Source organism: Schistosoma mansoni, chromosome 3, assembly GCF_000237925.1.
Source record: "Schistosoma mansoni strain Puerto Rico chromosome 3, complete genome".
NCBI classification, from domain to species: domain Eukaryota; kingdom Metazoa; phylum Platyhelminthes; class Trematoda; order Strigeidida; family Schistosomatidae; genus Schistosoma; species Schistosoma mansoni.
Window position 1 is genome coordinate 13,325,533 of NC_031497.1, and position 22,334 is coordinate 13,347,866.

At 31.6% G+C, this 22,334-nt stretch overlaps 1 protein-coding gene across 2 annotated transcripts in view; it reads left to right on the forward strand.

The window, feature by feature from the left end:
- Positions 1 to 22,334, forward strand: part of Smp_136380.1 (hypothetical protein) — a gene marked incomplete at both ends in the record, with an annotated part of 86,165 nt that overhangs the window by 13,707 nt on the left and 50,124 nt on the right. For both annotated transcript variants that reach the window (XM_018799295.1, XM_018799296.1), the window contains 3 exons: positions 1,333 to 1,495; positions 15,755 to 15,865; positions 20,669 to 20,791. In XM_018799295.1, coding sequence (XP_018651099.1) covers positions 1,333 to 1,495; positions 15,755 to 15,865; positions 20,669 to 20,791 — 397 coding nt within the window. The remainder of the gene's footprint in view (positions 1 to 1,332; positions 1,496 to 15,754; positions 15,866 to 20,668; positions 20,792 to 22,334) is intronic.

Consider the following 22,334-nt stretch of genomic DNA (forward strand, 5'->3'; position numbering starts at 1 on the left):
GACAGGTATCTACTTCAGACAATGGGTGAAGGGTTGCGCGAGATCATGGATCGGTTGAATTTAGACATTAACACCGTTGTATGCCGGCTCAGTGGTCTGGAGGTTAGGCGTTTGCGCGCGAGACCGAAGATCCTAGGTTTGAGTTCCGTATGCTGGATCGTAGTCGTACACTGTGGAGGAGTCCCATATTAGGAAGAAACGGTCGTCCAGTGCTTCCAGGTTTTCAATGGTAGTCTAGCTTAGATCGACTCATGAATTCAACTATTAAAATAAATTACTTATGTAAAAATACATGTATCAAGTCACAGATAAACTATTCAATCCAATTTTTAAAGCTTCTATATTTTTTTAAAAGCTGGACTTCTACTCTCTTCGTCAAACAAATTTTATAAGAAATTTTAATTTTAATTAATTGTTCTACCGATTATTATCATTTCAACTGACACCTCAAATGTGTCCTATTCCTGCCATTATTATTATGATTGTTCCTTAAACGGGTTTAAGTAGACTATTTACACACATGGACATACTAAGTGACTAGCTACTTACTAATGATCATCCAATACTAACTGAAGCGATGCTTATCTAGTTCTCAGTGCTAATTAAATATTTTCGATTAAGTTGTAATGTGTTCATTGGTCTAAGTGACTCAACGTTATAGACTTCTAATAAATATATTTTTGTGATATCCCAATAAGTATAATACTGTATTTCTGACGTCTCGTGACTTCATATAAGCCACGACAGCATAAATAATTTCCGCTTCATTTCTGCTGTTTGCCAGATGCAAAATCGAAATTGCGATCGAGAGTGGAGTTTATTCTCATCCCATTTATCACCACTTACCGATCAATCATTTAGAATATCATTATGTGATTTAATTCGGGACTGACAGATCATCGGTAAAACATTGATTGATATTATTTCATGACTAGATTTTATAGGAACTACTATTTTATTGCTTCGCCCTCCCTCTCAAGAAAAAAAACAAGAGTAAAACCAAATACTTTATGATAAAGATATGAATACAGCAAGTCGTCATACATAACAATGATGAATGTACAACAAATCGTTCTTCATCTTAAAATCTTTTTTTACTTTCAAATATCACATAAAAGAGCATCGGCATACGAATTTTAACTCAAATTATTCCTATAACCCGAACGGTATCACAAATACCCACGTAGTAGTATCGTTCAAATGGCAGTCTGCACATCTGCATTGGACACCTTCAAAAAAAATCTTTTCATATTTTAATGTTTATATACATGAGGTAAAGAAAGGCTATCAGCTAAACAATATTTTCTGTCTCTTTCTGCTTTTTTTGTTCAGTTCACTTACATCAAGTGTTCAAACAGTGCCCAATTATTTAAATGAGAAGAATCAGCAAGATCCAGTTTTTTTATTTCGTTTTATGCTAACTAATCGATATGATTTTACTCTATTCATATCGAAAATTGATTTCTTAACTCCGAGTCATAAGTATTTACTACAGGTGAGTGACTGAGTATTAATGAATGTGTTAGTGAATTTCTTTATGATAACAATATCTCTTTGTTTGTGCATGTCTATGTATGTATGCATGCCTGTGAGTGTTACTATCGCTTTAATGTGTAAATTTCTAAATCGTTGTACATTTGAAAGTAAAATGTCAGAAAGATTACTCTGTTAAATTGAACCACTGGAAGAAAACTTCACTATTCATCATAAAATAATAAATTCTTTTCTTTTTACCACCACTTACTTTTCATTTATGATGTAACTCATTTACCTAGTTCAGGTTTATATACTCTAGGCTTTTTGTCACACTTAGAATGTTATCACAACATTGTGTTCAGTAAGTAAGTTTCTCATTGGGTACAAGTCTACAAGGATGGAAGATAATTCAATTAGGATAGCCTTGAATCCTCCTACTTGTACCTCATTTTCTAGATCATGTATTATCTATGCTAATCACTACAACTAGATTAGCAAATACTGGGGTTAAAATTCTAATGGAAATAAATATCTAATGTATTTAAATATCTCATAAAGAAATTTCCATAGATATTACTTATTTACTTAGAATCAAAGCTGAATTACTGCTAGACTGATCAGGTCATACTCCCTAAACTATAATGGGAAAATGATAAATGCACATCCTACTGAATAATGGATGGAGAATATATTTTATTCAAGTATCCTATTTATTATCAATGGTTCAACTTCGAATTAATTGTATTAAAAAAATTAATTAAATATATTTTTTTGAGTTTAATAAACTATTTATATCATTGGTCTCATGAAAGTTGCATAGAAATGAAAATCCAGTTGATTACCAACACTAACCAAGATATATATATATATATATGGATTATTTCAGTCAAAATTTGGTTAGTACTTGAACTAGGATTTGTGAGATTTTAATCGAGCTAAGTAATTTTAAAAGATAACTACCATTCTCCCATTTAATCAACCAATAAGAGAAACACAAACATATTGACATCACTTTTAAATGGTCTTTTGCTTTTGAGTGGTATCTTTATACTGCATTGAGAAAAATGAATTGATCATCAACCGCCTCATGATCTTTTCTGACTCTTGTTTAATAATGTATTACGTAACAAGTAATATCATCTTGGTCGAATATTTTTAGATCAGAATGGTAGTTTAGATTCTTTTCATATTCCATTGGAACACTGAAACTGATCAATGTTATATCACTATTAAAAATAGGGAGCGATGGACGACCGTTCCGTCTTAGTATGGGATTCCTCAGCAGTACGCATGTGCGACCTCGCAACCGGGGATTGAATCCAGGATCTTCGGTCTCGGTTTTTGTTATTGCTTAGTCGAATGGCTAGTAATAGTTTGGTCTTTTAAAAACTATACATTTACGATCTAGATATCGATTCATTGTGAACGGCCTATGATTTTAAACACTGTAGTTATTTTAACATTTTGTCAGTTGGATTATTGCGCTATAAGTCTAAAATGACTATGGTAACCGTAGTGACTGCTCATCCACAGAGTGGATATCCCAATCATAAATATATAAAATTTGAATGACCGAACCCTTGATAATCTGAATGAGTTTATTTGATAATTAGGGCCATCGTTCAAGATGATATAATTAACCTAGTAACAAATAATTAATTGAGAATAAAATTGAAAGCTGTAAATTGACTGTTGGTATTTTCTTTTAACTGTCAGTGTAATTTGAATATCACACAGTTTTCTATTGTTTACATTTAAGTTAACTGATTTGTCAACACTAGTAAAAACTTATATCATCCATGCAATGGATAAAAAAAAGGTTGAAAATTGAAAGAAATTGTAAATTACATCTAGATTTTAATGAATTCACTGAACGTGTAACTGAATTGCATAATGGGAATGGTTAGTGGTAAAACCTTTATTTATACAATATATTCTTTTGTTCTAGTTACCAGAAATTGTGTCTGGTAACAACGTAAGTCTCTGAATTGGTGATTCATCAATTATACCTTTATTTATCCTCTTTCTCTTCAACTAAACATTTGAACTCTATTCGGAAAATTCTACTTAATCTGTGAATAAGTATGTACTAGTCTCTTTAAATTTACTGTACCTGCAACTTTTAACATTGACATCTTAGTTAGCTTCTATCGTGTTCACCAATAAAGGGGCATTAAGACCTAAACAAAAATAGGAAGTTGAAATCTAACAGAAAATTCATTTCTAAGACTATATTAGAATTTATTGGAAATTTCCCATCTTGATGATTAATGTTAGACTATGTATCAGAATACTTTCTCATCTGGTTAATACTAGTTGTCTGTTGTCAAGATGAATTATTTTCTAATTTGAAAATGTGTTATTTGTTTGCTTTTCTTTTAATATAAATGTAATAACATTATAGTTAAATAATTCATTGACTGTTTAAAAAGGACGGAGAGACGTGATTAGCAGGGTGACTGTTATGGTCATATGAATTGTCATATGCGCATAAACGTCGGAACTTCCCAGAGGATATATATATATATATATATATATAATATGACACATGACGAATAATACGCTTCTCCATAGTTGTTATTATTATCGGATTAATCTCCATAGTTGTTATTATTATCGGATTATCATGTGATTTTCTCATTTGTTATTAATTCATATTATGTTTACTTTCTTTAGAGGTTTACTAGACACATATTACTTTTCTCGTGTCATTTGTTTATACACGTTCGTACTGTTACACTTGGAAGAAGAGATCAAAAACAGCCGATAAATATTATTGTTAATTGTATTTTTGTGACATTATATGAAATTAGGTGTACTACATCACTTATTTATTTTCAGTATAGGAGGACTTGTGGAGACTGTAGAGTCTTCATAGTTTAAATCACAAACTGATCTTAACCTGATCACCATTAAAAACGTGTAAGCAATAAACACCCGTTCAGTTGAAGTATAGGACTCCTTTGGAGAGCACAGCTATGACCCTTCTTCCGGGAATCAAACTGTTGACCTAGGTCTCGTGCGTGAATGTTTAATCTTTAGACCACTGAGCTGACATCAATATCGTTGGTTGCTGGTTCAATGATCTAGCTAAGATCAGTTTGTGATTTAAATTATGAGAATTCTGCAATCTCTACAAATCCCCTTATACTGAATATAATCATGTGTTCACTATTGACTAACTTCGAAATGCAACCTCCTGAAGGTCCAATGAGAAACCGCGACCAGTGACTATATTGAATATGAAACAATAATCCCCCATACATGATGGTTAAGGGTTGTTCAACATCGTCAAATTTATTTATTTCTTAATAGTTATAATTGATAAACATTATTGCACTTATTTGTAACTGCTCACATTTTTACCACATGTAAACATGTTCATTTAAAATGTATATTTTTTTATTTTCATTTCCTGTTTCAATCTTTTCTTATGCAATCATTTAAAAATGAAATTTTAATGGAAAGATTCATCATCATATAACTAATGCCGAACTAATACCGAATCAAACGAAATTATTTATGAGTATATCTATTGTTGATAATAGGATTACACGTTTACATGGTATAATGGTTGTTTACTCGAGTATATCCACTTTTCATATACCGTATGATATTTATTCTGGTAAACTTCATGTAAGTTGATTTATTTATCTTTTAATAAAAATTATTATTATTATTGTTTTGATTGTTTTCACCTTATCCAGTGTATATGTCGGGGATGATGATTAGAATTTTTCTTTCAAGTCATACATCTATGCACAGACATATGACTTAAAGTTGAGAAAAGGAAGTAGATTTTATTGTTATTTCGTAAAGACTAGTCATATAGAATTAAATATGGATGATCATTAAACTGTGAGAAATTAAACTAATATATCCTTGAAAAAGTAATCAATTGAAATAATGTATTTATTTATCATATGTATGTAACAGGAGTAGCGGTTTAATGATTAAATTATTCAACATTAATACAGTAGGTTAAACAACTAAACATCTTTATATCTACTTTGGTTCCTGCAGGTCGGATAGTAATAATAGCTGTCAGACAAACAGTATGACCGAAAGGTAATTATATAGACCAGTATAAGAGTTACATTAAAATGCACAGAGTAATAAACTAATCTCACATCAATGACGTATAAATTAACTCCACTCTTTCATATTACAAATGTCACATGGACACGTATACGTTAATAACATGGCTTTTGATTTTAATAAATATTTTTTGGTTTGTTTCTCTGCTCTATTTCAACTTAATTCGATTATTTATTCTTTCTGAAGAAACGACTTAAGTACGAAGTGTCGGGTTTCCAATTTTTTTACTTATTGGGATATTACAGTTACATTATGTTACTATTATAATTCATGAATAAGTAAATAAATTCTCATTTCATTTCTTCCAAAATAAAGAGAACTTTTAAACAATTAAATATATGTACGTTTTTTTATTTTGATATAACTAGATATTAGTCGATAATATTGTTCTATCAACAATGAGTTTAATTATGCTTAACTTAATAATACCTTACCGTAAACACTCAACCTTTAATTTAGTGATTGAAAAAATACAACTCAACCCTATATGTTACAGGTTTTAACCCTACTGTCTCCATCTTTGAATTAAAAGTGATTCTGTAAAGGTTTAAATGACAAACTAGTGTAGTTCTGACGGTTTAAAAAAGAAATTGACAACTAATGTTCATTTTATGATGTTATTTATCATTGTTTATACACATAAACATTAGTACAAGAAGGCACCAAATATATATATATATATATATATTGAAACGAAAGTATCCATTCTCATGAAGTGTTATTGACCGAAAATACAGCCCAATTTTCATCATTTTCCTGTTCATTCAGCTTAAACTGTTATGGTAAATAATAATTTCCACCATACATTATGTTCATATGCTCTGTCTCCTTGTATATACGTCACTAATGTTGTTCAAAATAAATCAATTTTTTATTCATATTAAATAATAACTCATAAATTAATCGAAAAAAAATGCATTCATCTTCCTGAAGTGAAATGGGTAAATAATATTGAATGTAAAGTGGAGAACAGATTACAATAATGATGTATTCAAAATTCAATAAAAAATAAGATGAATATACAAGATTTAGCGAAGTACTATGATACAGATTATATCACGCTATGAATCAACAAAAAGCAAAACACATTTTTGGTAGTTTAGGTATTTGTAGTAAACATAGTGTGATAGTAATTGGCATAAGTAGTGATGTTGTGTTTCTTCTTCTTTCTCTTTTACAAATGGTTGTAATAATAATAATGTGTTGTAACACATTAAAATCATTATTCAATGACCTAACATAATAATAATAATTTATGTGTCTATCTATATACTTAATGACATGATTATTACATACAAAAGAGATGAAGTCTTATTGTAATTTTTATGATCAACTGATCTTATCTGGTTTATTTGTACTCCGGGTTGTATACGTGTTTACGTTTGTGATTATACAGTTCAAATCATAAACAAACAACAGTTGAAATAGCATAAAACACTTTCTTACAAACAAAATATCTAAACATTTTTCTTAAAGTTTGTTTCTTTTCATGACAAAGACAGTTACATAAAATTGTAAGTTTATATTCAGTATGATTTTAATGATCATAATAATGATGGTGAAAACAAAGAAGCATATGACAATATGTTGATATACATTATAATTAATGCTACTTATAGTTATGGTATAATGTCAATAAGTACTTGTTTCTTAACAGTTGAATTCATGAGTCGATTTAAGCTAGACCACCATTGAAAACGTGAAAGCACTAGACGTTGGTGTAACTTAAATCGACTTGTGAATTCAACTGTTAGAATTACTAGAATCTCTACAAATTCCTATTCTAATAGTAAAATTAAACATGGTGTTAATACTGTCAATACAAACAGAATAAAAGTTGATTTAATGGCAGTAAAGTTATAATTATTTCAGTACAACTGTATTACTGTTTTATTTTCTTCTTGTATATACCGTGTCGTTTTTTTATTCGTATCATTGAGGTAACTATTATTTCATTAAAATCATGAACAGATGTAACTTGGGTCAGTTCATGATTTCAATAATGTTCAACTATCGCCACACGCTCCTATTACTGAAAACAACTATTATTTTTGATTTCTATAACTGTTTATCTGAATAGTCATCTCTATAATTGTTTGATAATATTAACTGTTTGGAATCGGATAATGTAATAGATTCTATGTTTTTTTTTATTATTTGCCAACTGATAGAGCTCATCATTATGTAATTCTTATTGTCCATGGTTCTTATCGTTTCTATAATTCCTATTCATAATAAGCTTAAAATTAAACAACAAGTGTCAATTAATGTACTACTCAACTTTGAACCACCAACCTTTTTTATATAGATGAAATGAAGTTTGGCCCTTTAGTCTGGTGTTTGAAAGTCAAATGATTTAACTGATAAGCCAACCAACACTTCACTAGAGCATTCTGATATTCTGAAACATTTTGTATACTTTTTCGAGGTGATATCTCAGTTCATTTAGAACGTCTTATTTTGGAAATAATTGATGATTGACATATTACTCTAGGGAATTGTGGAGATTGTTAAATATCATAGTGACCTTAGTGAAACAACTATTAAAAATCAGAAACCATCGGAGAGTTTTTCTGCTCAGTGTAAGACTCCTCAACAATGCACACTCACTAAACCACCAGTATTTGAACTCAGAACCTTTAGGTCTTTTGATTACTGACTTAACACCCACCGGTTTACATATCTAACTTTATTCGACTTCCGGTATTTCTCGATCATTTCCCATTATTATTAATGAAATTCGCCCCTCATTTAACATGGTTGAACTCCAAAGATCACGACTTCTCAGTAGAACCCTTAGAATTACATCTCAAATTTAACCATTAGTAAACATATGTTTTTTATTACTAATGAGACGTTCCACACTATGCTAAAACAGTTGTCCAGTGTTTCCTAGTTCTCAATGATTACCTAACTAAAATCAGTCTGTGATGTTAACTATGAAATTTCACTGTCTTCACAAATCCTCTCTTTTTTTATGTGTTTTAATAGGTATTAATCTCCAAGAATTTTAATATTAATAAAACTAATAAACTGTCAGTTTTTTTTTGTTAAATAAATACGAAGGAATGGTAAATGAGTATGAATAAGTGTCAATGAATAAATAAGTGATAGAGAAAAAAGAGATGAACATATAGTAGTAAATATATTCTATGCAATTTATTATTTTTTTTTAAAAAAGAGATTCAATTTATTACTAGATCACATTGGATTAAGTATAATAAAATGAAAATAAAATTTGAATACCCTTGAGCAATCCCTTACTATATATATATATATATATATATATATATATATATATATATGGCGATTGAGAGGATTGAAACAGTTATAGAATGTTGTTTAATCAACTTTTATTTAAATAAAAATGTAATTTATTTTCTTATTGATGTGCACGTAACTGTTTTAATGAGCTATTTGGAAATGATAGAAATTTGAGTAGTTATAATATACTATTAGTACATGACATTTATTACCTTAAATAATATTTTGCCGAAATTTTGAACGTTTTTCTTGTCAATAGTTTGTTTTCTTTAATTCTTATGTTTCCTTGAAGAGATTAATTTCATCAGTTATTGTTTCATATCAATAATACTATACTGGATTAAAATTTTGAACATTTAAATCAATCAGCGAAACCGGATGTCAGGGTAGGCAGTGGTAACGTATATCCTAACCCTCTCAATCAATAAAGGCGTATAACCACATAAATCAACTTCTTTGTACCTAATACCCTGTGGTCAACCTCAAGTTCGGTTACACAGTTGTTTCGTCATCCACGAACAGTGTTCCGAAGACGACTATGATAAAGTGCTAGTCACTTTTCATGTCTTTTAATTTCAAAGTTCCTCAATAGCTTGATTTGACAATGTACGGTTCGATAATCATAGTCATAAATGCTTACCGATCGACCGATTTATTTTTTGTCATCTGTATATTCCCTAATTATTTGTTTGTCAGTCGAAATCTGGGCCTGGATTGTCCACATGTTTTTATTACTTGTTCAAGAGATCTTTCGTACTCTCTCATGGTATAATTACCGTTAAAGATCCACTATTGTACTAAACAAGAACTTAAGTAGGGAAAACCAATTCATTGTTTAGTGCAATATTACTATGTCTGCATTAAATATGAAAATTATACATTAAGTACTTTATTTTCACATCTTCCATCAATTGTCTCTTATAAACTTTATCGTTTGTTCATTCCTGTTGTTATTGCAATAACTGTGTTTACATTCCTGTTCTCTTCAATTCGATATTCTCAAGCTTCTGCTGCCAGACATTCCACTTCTGATTGGTGTTACATACTACTTATATCTGTCAACATAAGTAGCTTACACCACATTACTTCTTACTAGAATTTTCAACAATACACCGTGAAGTTATTCATTAGAAAACATACACTTAATAACTGATATAGAAGTGGATTAAAAAAACGGAAGCGGGAAAACCAAATCGTCACATCAATTCACGAAGTCATTAACATTTAAATAAGTCATGTTGATAAGGTCAGACTATGTAGTTGAGGTTTGTGCAATTATTGTGAACAATCATTAAATATTTTGCGTAATATAGCTTAGAATCAGTTACGGTGGCTCAGCTACATTCACTCTGCATGAAAATACTCTATTTTTTATTCCACAAATTTATACTTTCTCGAATCATGTTTTTATGCCTAATATTTTCTAATACCGCTGTTACTGATTGTTACTATTTCTATTTTTCTGGTGCCCCTTCCAGCCATTGTAACATAGTGAAGCCTAGTAGGCCCTTCCGAACAAGAATGATGCATTAAAGCAAGGCACAACTACCAGAGCTCATTAGCTGTTTTTGCATATTTGGGGGAGGGCACAATCATTCTTTCTTTTTGGGGGGACAGAATCTTTCTTTTGAACCAATAATAATTGTGCAATGATCCTTTGTAGCTTTCGTAATCAGATGTGGGTATAGGTAGAGTGGATGATTAGGCCGATCTCCACCACCCGGGTTACCACTCACGTTATAGTTCATGTAAACAGTCCCATTATCCCGGTAGGCACGTCGAGGACGTGTGAGTCGGGTTTTGCCTCCTATTACTCTGGTATTTATTTTAACACTTTACTGACTGACACAATGACTTTGTTGAGATTTATCTAATCACAAATATTTTCAAATTAAACTAGTCTCTATAAATTATCTGTATAATCAATCACACTATTGTCGTTTATATTTTAAAAAAAAACAACATTTTTTTGTTTTCTTCTATATGTTTCACTTCTATAATCATTGCCAAATCAGACCTATTTAAAATTGTATACTTTAATACATAGTTTTATATTCATAGTATTATCTTTATATACGTATACATGTCAGATTTTAACTTATGAATAGTTAAATTTATTGAAAATGGTGACATTATTTTAAGAATATAAAAATAAATTTAATCAGTCATAAGTGTAAATAAATTATCATTTATTTATGTTAATGGAATAACTAAAAAATCTTTCATGTGTTATATACAATAAGTAATTTAGTTGCCAGTTCTGTACTACAATTAATAGTTATGGAGAAAATTAGCATTGAAAATTTCATAGTTATCAATGAAGTGATTACTGATTCAGATTAAGATCACGCAATGAAACGTAACATCAGTTTGTTGGAAAAATTGAATGAAGCAGTTTCTATTGACTTGACAACTGTAAGATATATTAATTACAATTAAATAACAAAATGTAAATTCTGTACAGCAATATACTAGTAATGTGGTTTCTAATTATTGTATTCCCAGTTCCGTCATAAACTGTTATCTGTTTGCTTGAAACAAAAGTTAGAAGGTGAGTTTGTAAACATGTACTGGTGAACATATTCAAATCCTTGATTATTCTCGGCTATATATATATATATATATATATATATATATATATATATATATATATATGTATATATATATAATCTGGTGTTCTAAAAATTTAAAACCTTGTAATTTTATCCAAGGTTTTATCTTTTCCCATCTCAAACTCCATAATTTTCTCTCGTCCTGATGCTTTAAAATGTAAGTGATGAAAGTAAGACCTAGCTCTTTGGTGATGGTAGGTAGTTTGATTTAAGAGATAGTTTCTATAACGAACTAATGTTAGGTTGAAAACTAGGACGCAATAGACATCTCCTTTATCAAAGTCTGGAACTCCTCAAAAGTGTCCACTTATAATCTCACCAAAGTTTAGATTTAATACTTCCAGTTCTCGTAGTAAACACGTTACCTTTAATTTCTTGAGTCGGAATTCCATTGCCCATATCATCTAATTTAGTAATTTTGCTGAATAAAGAGATGATCATTCAATGTTCTTAGATCATAATTTATTGAGTTTGATCCTTGGTAGGGTTGGAAGTGCACACTTCTAAGGAGTTCAAGAGTAGGACGAAGCGGATATCTAATGCTCTTTGGTCATCAGTTGTTTTCCGGTTGATGTATTATTCTACTTGTTTTAAATGCTTTTTATTAAATGCTTTTTAGTCAGTAGGTATATATATATATATATATATATATATATATATATAGCCTCAATCGTATAGTATTTCCAGCTCACTTCTAGACAAGCTGTATTCATCTCAGTCATACTATTCACACTAACTATATATTAATGACATATGAAAGAGATATCTTTTTTCAACTACGAATTTCTGATAAAATGATATCACTGTTTTTTTCCTGAATTATGAAAATTCCGTTATATTGCCCACATGTTTAATTAAACAGGATCATTTATTACCAAGAATTCCTTGGATCGACATTTTCCCAATGTATTCTAAAGCAATCAATTTATAATACCAAATTTAATGAATGTCTGTCAGCATAGGATTGTGGAGACTGTTGAGTTTATTTAATTAAGATCGTGAACTGGTCAATGTTAGACCATCACTGAAAATTTGGAAGCACTGGACAGCCGTTCCGTTCGAGTCCCGCGTGCGGGATCGTGGACACGCACTGCCGAGGAGTCCCATACTATAACGAAATGGCCGTTTAATGCTTCCAAGCTTTCAGTGACAGTCTAATATTGATCAGTTTTTGATCCCAATTTTCAAAAATTTCTCTATTGTTGATGTTAGTGTTCTTTTCACCACTTTCATTTTTTCTCAACAAACTATTTCTTTAATGTAGTCAGTGAAAAGAAAACAATCTCTTGTCCAAAATTATTTTTTCAGATTTTTCCCAGGGTTTTAAATTCTCTTATTCTTGTATTGCATTATATATACTTAAGAGAAGTTGATGATCATGTTTATTTTGATCTTATTAACATGAAAACATATGAGATCATTATAGGATAGATTCAACTTGTATCATATATTCACTTGGGAAAATGAATCTCATTTTATAGGATATAATGATATAAGTTATCTGAATAATGAATATCAATCTTATTTTCTTTCAGTTTATTTTTTACGCCCCCCCCACGCACTTCCCGCGAAAAATACGCAAATAATGTGAAATTTTGTTATAAGTATTTGTTGATTCAACTTACACTCTTCATATTTTCACATTGAAATGAAATGTTTATTTATTTACACATTAGTGAAAAATTAAATACAATTGAAAGTGAATGAAGTATATCAAATAATATAGTTTGTAAATATCATAACCAACGTTTGATTTGATAAATTCAAATAAATCAGAAGGGGTTTTGTGGAGATTTCAGTATTTTTTATTGTTGAAATCATGAGTCAATTGAAGCTAAACCACCATGGAAAACCTGGAAGCACTGGACGACCGTTTCGTCCTATTATGGGACTCCTCAGCAGAGCGCATCCACGACCCTGCGAAACGGCGCGATCCAGTGCTTCCAGGTTTTCCATGGTGGTTTAGCTTCAATTGACTCATGATTTCAACTATGAAAAATTCAAATAAATTGAGCATTGAATAGATTGTTAACGATAGAAATAATAATGTAGTTAGATAATCCTAATGAGTAGAAAATTGAATTTCTGACATTTATCGACCTAGTATAAGTTTTTTCTTCAGAGAATAAATAACCAAATTAAATTGACGCAAGTTTCAATAGTACGAAGGAAATAAAGCAGAACATTTTTAGTACAATCAAAATTGTAATGGGTTTGGTTTTTCTCAGTACTTGAAGAATATTATTAATAATATGGTCATTTACACAATTACACACTTCATCTAAAGTTTTACTTCTTAGTAAAGTTTGATTATGAAACCCAGTACAACCATTTTGTCCTATTTAGAATTTGTCAAATGAATGTGCCTCGATTCTGTTGCCGATGTTCACATTAAGATCTTAATCCTATACCTTTTGCTTCAAACACCAATAAAATATTAGCTAAGCTAATGAGTCCAGATAGCCAGTAATTTGTTCAGTGGCTATAAAATTATTTCTAAAGTTTTTTATCTTCCTTTTGTTGATGTTTAAGACTACAATCTATCAGTCTCTGTTTTTATATTTACATCCTGGTTGGATTACCTTGGTATTTCCATTAAATCAATAGCTTATTGAGATAGCGCATTAGTGTTTGAAGCGACAAGCACTATGTTTTTCATCTCATTATAACGATTGACGCTGGAAGCAAGTAGATAAAGTCTCACATTGTTTAAGCTGACAATTAGTAATTTCATCAATTCATTCTGTAGCATAATTTTGTTATTGTAAGTTTTATAGTTCTAACATGAATCAATTTACAATGTATGGAGAATAAATGTAGAAACAGGATATAATAAAACTATTTTCCACTATTTCCTTACATAAATGTGAAATTATCGAGATGACTATTATCATTAGGTATTTATATTTAATCTATTCCTAATCAGTACAAACACCTACTTTACATATATAGACAAATAGATTGGTGATTATGATGAAAAAATCAACTCAGGTCATTATTTTCTTGACAGGGACCACACTGTTTCAATAAGATTTATTGATTAATACCGTTAATAATAACAAGCTCTTGATAAGACACATTTCTTTGCTCATCAATTTACTGATTACATCTGAATATAGATTTATTATTATTCAGCTTATTCAATGTTAATATTCACTAGCATGGCATAACACTAAAGAATTGATACGGGTTTTTTTTAACACAGGAAAAAGTATATATTTACTATTATTATTATCATTGCAAAAAGATGCCGCTCATAATTGTATGTCATTTTTTGACAGAATATTTATTATTTTGACAAGTTAACAATCTGTTTATATATATATATATATATATATATATATATTAATATATACGGATTGTCGAAGATTTGAGTCTTGGTTGGTTATTCATTGAAGTGTGTGAAATCTTTCATGTGACTACTTTCTTTCATGTGACTACTTTATGAATAGGTGTTACGATAGTGTGACTTTTTACAATCACTTGTTGCTATTATTATTACTAAACAAGGCATAAATGACTAATCTTGCTGTAAACACGATATTACATAGAATGCCGCTTCACAATATGTTTTATACCTTTCTAATTTTATGAAAGCAACAAAACCGACAAGATAACAGTTAAACGGTTAAAAAGCCTATACTGCCGATGGGCTAAAATTTGTTCTCACTAGTAGATAGTGTGAAGTTGAAGACATTTATATGTATAGGTTTATATATATATATATATATATATATATATATATATATATATATATAATCTGCATTATTCAAATTAACAACGCAATAAATTGTGAAACTTCAAGTTATCATATTCATCTGTAGTAAGTAGTATATGAATTTTTCATGAAATATTTATACTATTTTATCATTTTCATCTAATAGTTGAAAATAAAATAATTGTGAATAGGCACTCCATGTATTTGAAATCATGAATAATATGTATAAATATTAACATTCACTTAAACTCACTTTCAATTTATTATTTCCTGTCAATGGTAAAACTTATGTGTATAATGTCGGCGAATCGAAAACGTCGTGGTGTTTGTAGTTGATCACTTCAAATGCATCAAGTATGTTACAGGATTACAAGTAAAAATAAATAATTTTATGTAAACCTACATAACAGTAGGTTCTAATGAAAGCTGTTCAATATTGACCGATTAACTTGGTGTTCTGATTTTTATGCATAAACATTATTTAACTGAAATTGTTTTATGCATATAATTCTTTACAAACATTTTGACTAACATTATTCATATTTTCTTCTTTTAAACAACAATCTTAATACCAATGTGCATATAGTTTTTCATTGACGGTGCACGACAATTGCAAGATGTTTATTTATTGGGTACAACATTAATTGGTCAGATACGTAATCAATCTATTACGATTGTCAATCTAAATCCTGTACCGGTAAACTAGTTTTATTATTATTATTATCATTGTTATTATTCTTATTCTTATTGTTGATATTATCATTATTATTACTGTACACTCTTGTTGAGGTTTAATTGATACATTGTTACGATAACAATATTTATCTTCTCATGATGTTTTACTCTGTGGATTGGAAACAGATGGAAAAGCTATCATCTTTACTTACACTTGTTACCCCTCGTAGAGGAGCATAGGACGTCCACCAGCATTCTCCATCCAACCTTGTCCCCAATAATCCTTTTTAGTTCTTTCCAGTTAACATTCATCTTTATCATATCTGCTTCCATTTCCTGGCGTAATGTGTTCTTTAGCCTTCCTCTTTTCCGCTTCCCTTCACTATTCCAAGTTAGGGATTACCTCGTGATGCAGTTTGGTGATTTCCGTAATTTAAGTCCTATCCACCGTTAGCGTGTTTCCTGTCCAAATGAAAGTTGATTTATTGTCTCCCACAGTAGGCTGTTGTTGATGGTATCCAGCTAACGGATATTGAGTATCTTGCGTAGACATCTGTTTACAAATACTTGTACTATTTTGATGATGGTTGTAGTAGTTCTCCAAGTTTCAGCTCCGTACAGTAGAACTCTTTTGATGTTCGTATTGAAGATTCTCACTTTGATAATCGCTTGCGGACAGTTGTTTTGAGTTACATATGTTCTTCAACTCTAGGGATGCTATCCTCGCTTTGCCAATTCTCGCCCTTACGTCTGCATCAGATCCTCCTTGTTCATCGATGATATTGCCGACCAGCTACGTGAAAGTTTCCACCTGTCCCAGGGTTTTGCCATCAAGTGTGATTAGGTTAGTGTTCTCCGTGTTGTATTTGAGGATCTTAATTTTTCCTTTGTGTATGTTGAGGCCCATTGGTGCAGAGGCTGCTGCTTCATTAGTTTTCTTCGTCTGCATTTGTTTGTGTGTATGAGATAGGAGGGTCAGGTGATCTGCGAAGTCGAAATCTCAGTTACATCATAATGTCAAAGAAGGTTCCACGTGCTTCTCCTATCCACACTGTCAAAGGCCTTCTCATAGTCAAGGAATTTGATGTATAGTGACAAGTTCCACTCAACTGATTGTTCCACGATGATCCGTAGTGTCACAATTTGGTCTGTGCACAACCGATCCTTACACAATCCAGCCTGTTGATCTCGAAGCTGAGCGTTTTCTGCGTCTTTCATCCAGTTCAGCAACACCCTGTTGTAAACTTTTCCTGGTGCTGCCAACAGCGTGATGCCTCTGTAGTTCTCACATTGGCCCAGATCTCCTTTCTTTGGTAACTTGATGAGGTATCCTTCTTTCCAGTCTGTCTATGGCACATGTTCTTCCTCCCAAATCTTATTGAATAGAACTTGAAGCATGTTTGTAGTTACTTCATTGTCAGAAATGATACAGCTTTTAGTATAAAGGAGATGTATTAAAAGAAAAAAAACATGTCTACTTGAAAAAAAGTGCCGTAAGGTTATAAATAAACTCAATATTATGGTTCAAACTGATATTGATCGAACGAACAGTAATTGTGGGTAAGTATGACTACATTATCAAAGGTTGATTAGCTACTCTCAATCAGTAGCATATATTCATCAACTTATGCAAATTCAATTGAAAATAATATGACAGGTAATTTGTTGGAACCTTAACGAGTGTTATCTAAGTAGGACGTATAACAGAACAAAGCTATCCATAATTCGATTTGATGAACCTGTTTTAATTTGGTTTTTATGGTAGATCAAATCTTTACAAATCATACTCTCATTTACCGAAAACTGTTTCATTCCCGTTAAGTCTGATGTTGAAAATAATATTTGTGAAACTCTAAAATATTTAGACTTCAATCACTTGATCGATTTCTAGCCATCAGCATAATGCCCGTATTTTCGGAATAAGATGAGAATGATTTTTTTCAGATGCCTTCTTCATTTAAATCACCTACACCATCAGAGGGTTTTTGATTCATTCAGTTATAGGGAATCTAGAACCTGAAATTGTAGAAAAGATTAGATATATAAAGAAGAAAATAAATGAAGACTTGGAGACTCTGAATCCGACATAAGATAGAGTGAGTACATCCACTCTATTTCACTCGCTTGTTAATCATTTCACCCAACGCGCGAACCCTAACCATGTTGTCTAAACCTACCAGCAAAACTCAGTTAAGCTACCAAGGACGTCGTGTACCAATGTTACATTTTGGTTCCTCCGCCTCTACTTTTCCTTCAATCTACTCGTGCACCATCCGAAATCGCACCTCGTGGCAGGCGATGTTTCCAAATATCACGAATCCTATTTCCATGGTTTTCTGCCGACTACGTCTAACCACAGTATCATACGTCATATATATTCTAATCACTGCAGTCAGTAAAGATCCCATGGACCCAGGATCATCAAAGCCTCCTTCAAAACAAAGAAAGAGGGAATTACAATGAACGTCATCCAATGCTATGCATCTACCAATGATTACAACGAAGAGGTTAAAGATCAACTCTACGATAGGCTGCAGTCAATCGTCGAGAAACGCCTAACAAAGGACTTGACTATTCTGATATGAGACCTAAATGCCAAGGTTGGAATGGGCAACACCGGATATAAAGACATCATGGGACGACATGGACTGGGAGAAAGGAACGAAAATGGTGAGAGATTTACAACCTGTGTGCCTCAACAAACTGGCGGTACTTTATTCACACCCAAACGTATGCACAAAGCCACACAGACTTCATCAGATCTCACACTAAACAGAACCAAATCGACAAAATCTGCATCAATAAAAAGTTCAGAAGGACGTGAGAACAAAGAGAGCAACTGATATGGCCTCAGATCATCACTTTCTGGTAGCCAAGATAAAACTGAAACTCAATATTGGAGAACAGCGAAACAGGTGGGTAGCGCACTTTAGGGAACTCTTTAATTGAACAGCTCCATTTAACCCACCTAACATCGAAGCAGCACCCACGGACCTCCCAAGCAATGTTGGCCCTTCAACAATTGAGGAGATCAGCATGGCCATCAGATAAATCAAGAGCGGCAAAGCAGCAGGAACAGATAACATTCCAGCAGAAGCACTGGAAGCAGACGTTACAGTAACTGCAAAGATATTCCACATTCAACACTGGAAAACCGTTTTTATTCTGGTATATAGTTTATCAGTGAGTGGTTTACATCCATAACCCCACCAGGTATCGCGTCCAACAAATCTAAGTCCTACGGTGAGCCTGTTGCATCTTAGTTCACCAAGTTAGAGCCTGATCGTCTACATTCCTAATTTTAGTTAGTCGTAAATATGTCGCGACTATTGCGCAATAACTCCAATGATGACTATCTTATTCGAGATCTGGTTGGGTAAAGTTCATTGCAGCTTTCCACTAGAATGTCGGGAACACATCTTGATGTCAATCACAAGTGAGCACAAAGAGAAAATCAGTTCCGTGGTACAATTTTTCCCACATTTAAGATCTCACAAACTAATGTCGATTGACAATCTACTATAGAAAGCGGGAAACGCTGATCAGTCGTTCTTTCAATCAAATAAAGCTATGTACAGTAAGCCAATAAACCGTTATTATATGGTTTAGTAATGCGAATTACTTTGACTAGTACCATTTGATGAAGTGGTTTAAAAAAAGTCGTATATAATCTTTTTTTCTTACACAAAATCTACCATCCTACTATTAAAGACCAAGCAAAAATGATACCATTCTGTTTATTTCCGAGTCTGTAAAAAGTTGGTTTTTTTATTAGTTTAATGTTTCTTCTGTTTTCCTCCTGCTCAGTCGAATGAGTCCTTTTTCAACCATACGTTTCTCAGCACAGTTTTGTAAACGTTTTCATGAATTACTGTGATTCAATTACATTATTGTTTAATTAGTCTACTCATTATGTTTATGACTTGATAGATAAAAATTCTTATTCAGTTTTTAGTTAAGATACTTTTGGTGATATTCAAATCACATGCCTTAGAGTCAAGGTGTATAATCTTAAACAGATAAATATTTGATTGACTTGTAGGAATATATGGGTCATACACCTCCTTAAATTTCTTTGTATAAATAGTTGAATCTCGATACGAGTCTGATACTTTAAAATCAACCCGTCAATCTTAAAATATTTTGTCTAATGACCTAAAACGTGATATTTGCTTTGATAAGCTGAAAATTTGTAAATACTTTCATGTACATTTACTGTGTATTGATGATAAAGAATTATGCTTCATAACTGAGATATGCTTCGGTTGTTGACGAAAAGAAATATATTGATAAGATGGTAAATTTAAAAAAAAATCTACCAACAAATGAACTATTTATTAGGTATGCGACATATTGATTTTTTGTCACTGCTATTGTCGTTCGCGGATCTATAAACATACATATAGTTTTCGATATAAATTTCAAAAGTGTAGAGTATTATTTCAACTCGATGGTTCATAGCTATTGTGTTTTAGTTCAGGAGGAGTTTTGGGTTCAATCCCTTTCGGAGTTATCGGTGCACATCATTACTGCCTTGTGTTTGTCGATCTTTTCAATAGTTCTCCAGTTGATATCAGTCCATGACAAACACTTTTCTCAAACTGAACTGATTTTCACACACCTCTTCTCAACATACTTACTATAAACTTAACGTGTTTGACACCAACTATTCTATAGCTTATCTCATTAAATCTGAATAGGATTTTGTTGACTTCATGGCTGAATTGTTGATGTATGGTCTTTCTTTTAATTTTCTATGAATACATACTAATTGTATCTGAAATTATCTGAGTCTTTCTGTTTGTTTATGATGTGTTTTTTTCAGGTTGAATTAACGTCAGTTAATATATATACAGAGTCGGATAATAATGCCAAGTGTGAGATTATGAAACACAAGCATGAAGGTTGCCAACTTTCAGGTCCATGTGAAAAATGTCTTTTTCAGTTTGTAAGTAAAAAAAACAACTGAAATTCTTTTATTTTTGTTGTTATCGTTTTGTCTGAATTTTGTTTGAATAGTAATCGATTTGAAATGTTACTGTTTGGTCTAATTTTTTTTCCTTGTTCAATGTTTCTGTCTGTTCAAATTGGCTGTTTAGTATCATAATCCATATTCTATTCCTTTGTGTAAAAATCAGTCTCTGTTCACTGTAATGAAATAAAGATACATTTTCAATGGAACAGTATGTCCACCTTCTAAGATGATTAACACACGTCCCTGTGTTTGTTTCACACTTCGTTTTTAAATATATTTTTGAATAGAGTTAGGAGTGAATTGCAGGGGATCTGATTCACTTATGCTTCATATTCGATGAAGTCATTTATTACTGGGATGCTCGACAAATCAGTGTGACTGAAGTGTATGAGAAATTTTAGGTATGGAAACTTTCGATACAATAGTTGTCATTTATTCTTCTCTCGTTTTATCTTAAGTTAACGACTTTGAAGGAGATAAATTCCAGATAATTCTAAAATAAACTAAGTGAATATAAATTATAAACCAAAATTATGAATCAAAATGGTAAAATCATGTATTATATAGTCTCTGCAGTGTTGTTCTAGTATGATCAATGCATTTCCTTAATTTATGATAAAACGAATCTAAATTAATGCAATACTTCCTCTCGGTTGACGTCATTTTGTTGTACTTTTGAAAGTGGAACAAAATTGTTTAAATGAATTGTTTGTTTGTTTAGAAGTCTAGTACAACAATGTAGTTGTTCAGACTGAAGAATGATAAGGGTTCGAAACTTGTGATCTATTGTTTGAAATCTGAGCACTTAAATTATAAATATGTATGCCACTTCAGAAATGAATGATCCATTAAACATGAATTTGACATTTGAAGTATCAGTGAATATATGAATGATTGTCATAAATTTAAAGATGATCATTTGAAATTTGTTCCCAAATAAATATGAGAAATAGAAATTATAATGTTGAATAGATACTAATTTTTCAATCGTTTTATATGAGAAGGGGATTTGTGGAGATTTCAGTATTTTTCAAAGTTGAAATCATGAGTCAATTGAAGCTAGACCACCATCGAAAACCTGGAAGTACTGGAAGACCGTTTCGTCCTATTATGGGACTCCTCAGCAGTGCGCATCCACGATCCCGCCTCGCGAGATTCGAACCCAGGACCTACCAGTCTCGAGCCAGAGCTCGTAACCGATAGACCACTGAGCCGGCATCCAACGGTGTCGATGTCTAACTTCAACCGATCCACGAATTATGAGCGACTATCCACCAATTGCCTTCAGTGAGTTGTTATCTCACAACAGACGTGGTTGAACTCCACTGGTCACTGCTTCCCACGAGAACTCCAGGAAATGTATGTTGAAGTCGGTCACTATTGAGCAGATGATTATCATGATAAGGGGATTTGTGGATATTTCAGTATGTTTCGAAATTTAAATCCATAACCAATTAATGATAAACGCTCATTAATAGGAACAACCAACTTACCTGGACAGATACTCATTTACAGT